Here is a 3988-nt window from a genome sequence, read left to right on the forward strand (position 1 = left end):
AGGACCAACAGCCCTTTGATGTAGAGGTGAGACATTCCTCCACTCACTGAAACTGTTACTAAACTCTGACATCAGCCATCCTTCCCTAGGCACTCGCTACTTCATTGCAATAGATGCACAGAAAACAGTAAGGATTCTGGGAAATAACATGTTGGAGTCCTGGTGTGGCACTGTGGGGTAAAGCACCAGACTGCAAGGCTGGCAGTTCAAACTCACCAGCCGGTCCTCAGAAACCCAATACAGGTTCACTATGAGTTGGAATCGACTTGACAACCCTTAACATCAAGAACTTGAAATTCAGGATCAGAATTTACTCAGGATATGGTTCTTTGATCAGAGCAGCCTGTCCTCAGTAATGACCAAAGGCACGCTTCTTCCTAGCTTTCAATGTCGGGCACCATGGTCCCTTGGTCTCTAATGTGCTCTGGTAAATTTTATAAAGCTCTTTTGGGTCTGCCACTGTGTGTCCCTAACACTCCATTCTGACAGTAAGCCTTGGCCTAAAGGTGCTCAGATAAAGCTCCACAGTAAAGGTAGCTCCTTCTGTGCCCTGTGGGACACAGGTAGACACATTTTACACTTCAGCGAATACCGGGAAGGTGCTATCCCACTTTTAATGCATGTAGTGATTAGTGGAGCCTTTGTTATCTGCATAAATCTGAAGAAATTGATCTCATCTCCTCCTCATCTCACCAACCCTAGCACCAGAGAGTCCTTGGAACATAAGTTTCCCAGTAATTGTATCAAAATCCACATCACCTTAAAAGTAATTTTTTCCCCCAGTTCTTTCAAAATGGCTTCCGCTGTTAAAAAAAACAAAACAAAACAAAAGGGGGCAGAAAATGATTTGGTCTTAAGAGTATCTAAGAGGTGCAACTTACTGTTAAACCACCTCACATTTTTGCTGACCTCACAATGATCAAAAATAGTTATTCTCTGGCAGACACTGAAAATTGCCTTTTCCCCAAATTCCTTTACAAGTAGAGCCTCTGTGTAGTGGTGATGGAGTGATTTCTAGTTGAAGCCTCAGCCACACTCCATCAGAGCATGTCTTCTGATGTCTGGTAAGTCCGATTCTGGCTAAAGCTCTGCACATTCACTGCGAACAGAGGGTTACTCCCAAGTAAGCTCTTGGATGTATATTGCGGCTATGTGAGAGCTGAAGCCTCGCCCCCATTTGTGCGCTCCTGGAGTTTCTCACAAGTGTGTCTTTAGGTGTTGGCTTCCATTTCCAGTCAAATCCTCAGCCAGACTCACTGTAAATGCATGGGTTCACCCGAGTGTGGTCTTTAGTGTATAATGACGATCGGATTCTGCACAAAGCTTTGCACAACGAGGTTTGTCATGAGTGTAGCCACTGCTGGTGGAGGAAGCCTGATTTTCATTTAAAGCCTTGGCCACAGTCACTACAAAGAGAGCTTCTGCCCTGAATGTGTCCTCTGGTGGTAAAGAAAACCTGACTTCCAATGAAAGCTTCGGCCACACTTGTTGCAAACATATAACTTCTCCCCAGAGTGTGTGCTCTGGTGCTGAAGGAGGACTGATTTCTTGGTAAATCCCCGGCCACACTCACTGCAAACGTATGGCTTCTCACCTGAGTGTGTCCACTGGTGTGTGATGAGAGTTGACTTGCAGCTGAAGCCTCGTCCACACTCTTTACACACATGTGGTTTCTCCCCAGTATGTGTCCTCTGGTGCTTACGGAGGCCTGACCTCTCAGTAAATGCTCGGCCACACTCACTACAGACAAAGGGCTTCTCACCTGAGTGTGTCCTGTAGTGCTTACGGAGATATGACTTCTGGGTAAAGGTTCGGCCACACTCACTGCAAACATATTGCTTCTCTGAGTGTGTCTTCTGGTGCATAAGGAGACTGGACTTCTGGGTAAAGCCTCGGTCACATTCACTGCAAACATAGGGCTTCTCTCCCGAGTGTGTCTTCTGGTGCTCGAGGAGGTTCCATATCTGGTCAAAGCCTTGCCCACACTCCTTGCAAATATGTGGCTTCTCCCCTGAGTGTGTCCTCCGGTGGTTAAGGAATCCAGACTTCCAATTAAAGCCTCGGCCACACTTATTGCAAACATACAAACACTCCCTTGAATGCGTGCTCTGGTGCTGAAGGAGGACTGATTTATGGGAAAAGGCTCGGCCACATTCAGCACAAACATATGGCTTCTCACCTGAGTGTGTCCTCTGGTGTCCAATAAGACGTGACCTATGGAGAAAGTCTCGCCCACATTCCTTGCAAACATGTGGCCTCTTCCCTGAATGTGTGCTCTGGTGCTTAAGGAGGAGTGATTTCTGGGTAAAGGCTCGGCCACACTCATTGCAAACGTAGGGCTTCTCCCCTGAGTGTGTCCCTTGGTGGTAAAGGAGACCTGACTTACGGGTAAAGCCTCGGCCACACTGATTACAAACGTAGGGCTTCTCCCCTGAGTGTGTCCTCTGATGCTGGAGGAGGTTCAATTTCCAGTCAAAGCTTCGGCCACACTCACCACACACATGTGGCTTCTTCCCGGTGTGTGTCCTCTGATGCACAAGGAGGTTTGATTTTCGGTTAAAACCTCGACCACACTCACTACACACGTGGGACTTCTCTTGGAAGAGGGATCTCTGGTTTCTGATGAAGTCTGACTTCAGAAAACAGTTTGTTCCATCCTCTCTATAGCTGACTACTCCAAATGTTGAAGTTTCTAATTCCTTTAATGCTTCATCTGTTTCCACAGATGACAGCCTTTGGGCCAAGTTGGGCTGTATTCCTACCCCTGTGAGGCCTTCTCTAGAGCCTGCTAATGGTCTTTGGGGTGAGCTGGAAAATGACCTTGAAGTCTCTCTCTCTCCTATCCTCCCACACATTGGTTTGGAGACCTCTCGCTCCTGACCATCTGTGTTTTCAGTCCTGAACCTCTGATCACAGTCCTGCTGGTCAGGTGGCTTCTGACGGCCTAGGCTGGCACCCGCTGGATGGCAGGGATGTTCTGCACACAAGCCTGGGAAGATCTGAAGCACATGTTGGCTGAGGAATTGCTGACATGAGAAAGCCAGAAGGCAGGCGAAACAGGGGTGAGTATCCGGCTTTGGTTCTGTTGGAGAGAGAAAGTTTTCTGTTAGAGCAACCATGAGTCTAGGTCGTCTGCCTTCTCTCATGATAGATATAGCGCCTCACTGCTGGAGACTGTGATTGGGACAAACAGGTAAATGCTCTATGGAAGGTCTTAGTTCTAGTCTGCATAGGTGGTGTGTCTCCATGAGTCGGAATCTGCTCAACAGCAACTAACAAAAGTCTAATTGCTACACTGCAACTGACAATTTACAGAGCTCAATTTGTTTCCTCCAAGAGGAGCCCCGATGGTACGATAGCTGCAAAACACTATAGTGAAGCACAATAAAGCAAGGCATATCTGTAAAATAAGAATATATAAACCATTAAATTATTAGGACTATGTGTTATAAAATCACCTAACTTAATAAAAACAACAGTGAGATATCATCTTACACCAGCATTAATAGCAAAGTTTAACAGAGAACAAATGCTGGTGAGGATGTGGAGAGACTGGGACTTGCCTATATTGCTGGTTGTTGTTGTTAAGTGCCGTCAAGTAGGTTCTGACCCATAGCGACCCTGTATAGGGTTTCCGAGGGTGTAAATCCTTACAGGACTAAAAAGCCTCATCTTTCTCCTGCGGAGCGGCTGGTGGTTTTCGAACCGCTGACCTTACGGTTCACAGCCCAATTTGTAACCACTATGCTACCAGAGCTCCTTAGGACTGCTAAATGATGCAACCACTGTGGAAAACAGTATTGCACGTCTTCAAAAAGGTGGAAATAGAGAACAAACAAGATGGTGGCTTGGGTGGATGTGCAGTAAAGGAGCTCTGCCAACAACAACACAGAATACCCGACCAGGCAGGCTCAGGGGATGGTGCCAGAACTCTGAACCACATATAAAGGAATACTTAGAAACAGAACTGCTGAGATAAAGGTGTGGA

At 46.8% G+C, this 3988-nt stretch overlaps 1 protein-coding gene across 1 annotated transcript in view; it reads right to left on the minus strand.

Moving 5' to 3' along the window:
* Positions 1-1406: 1406 nt before the first annotated feature.
* Positions 1407-3988, minus strand: part of LOC102840859 (histone-lysine N-methyltransferase PRDM9-like) — a 14880-nt gene continuing 12298 nt past the window's right edge. The window contains exons 4-5 of the mRNA XM_006868419.1: positions 2299-2596; positions 1407-2214 (exon numbers count right to left, since the gene is read on the minus strand). Coding sequence (XP_006868481.1) covers positions 1407-2214; positions 2299-2596 — 1106 coding nt within the window. The remainder of the gene's footprint in view (positions 2215-2298; positions 2597-3988) is intronic.

Source organism: Chrysochloris asiatica, unplaced genomic scaffold (assembly GCF_000296735.1).
Source record: "Chrysochloris asiatica unplaced genomic scaffold, ChrAsi1.0 scaffold00116, whole genome shotgun sequence".
Lineage (NCBI taxonomy): Eukaryota > Metazoa > Chordata > Mammalia > Afrosoricida > Chrysochloridae > Chrysochloris > Chrysochloris asiatica.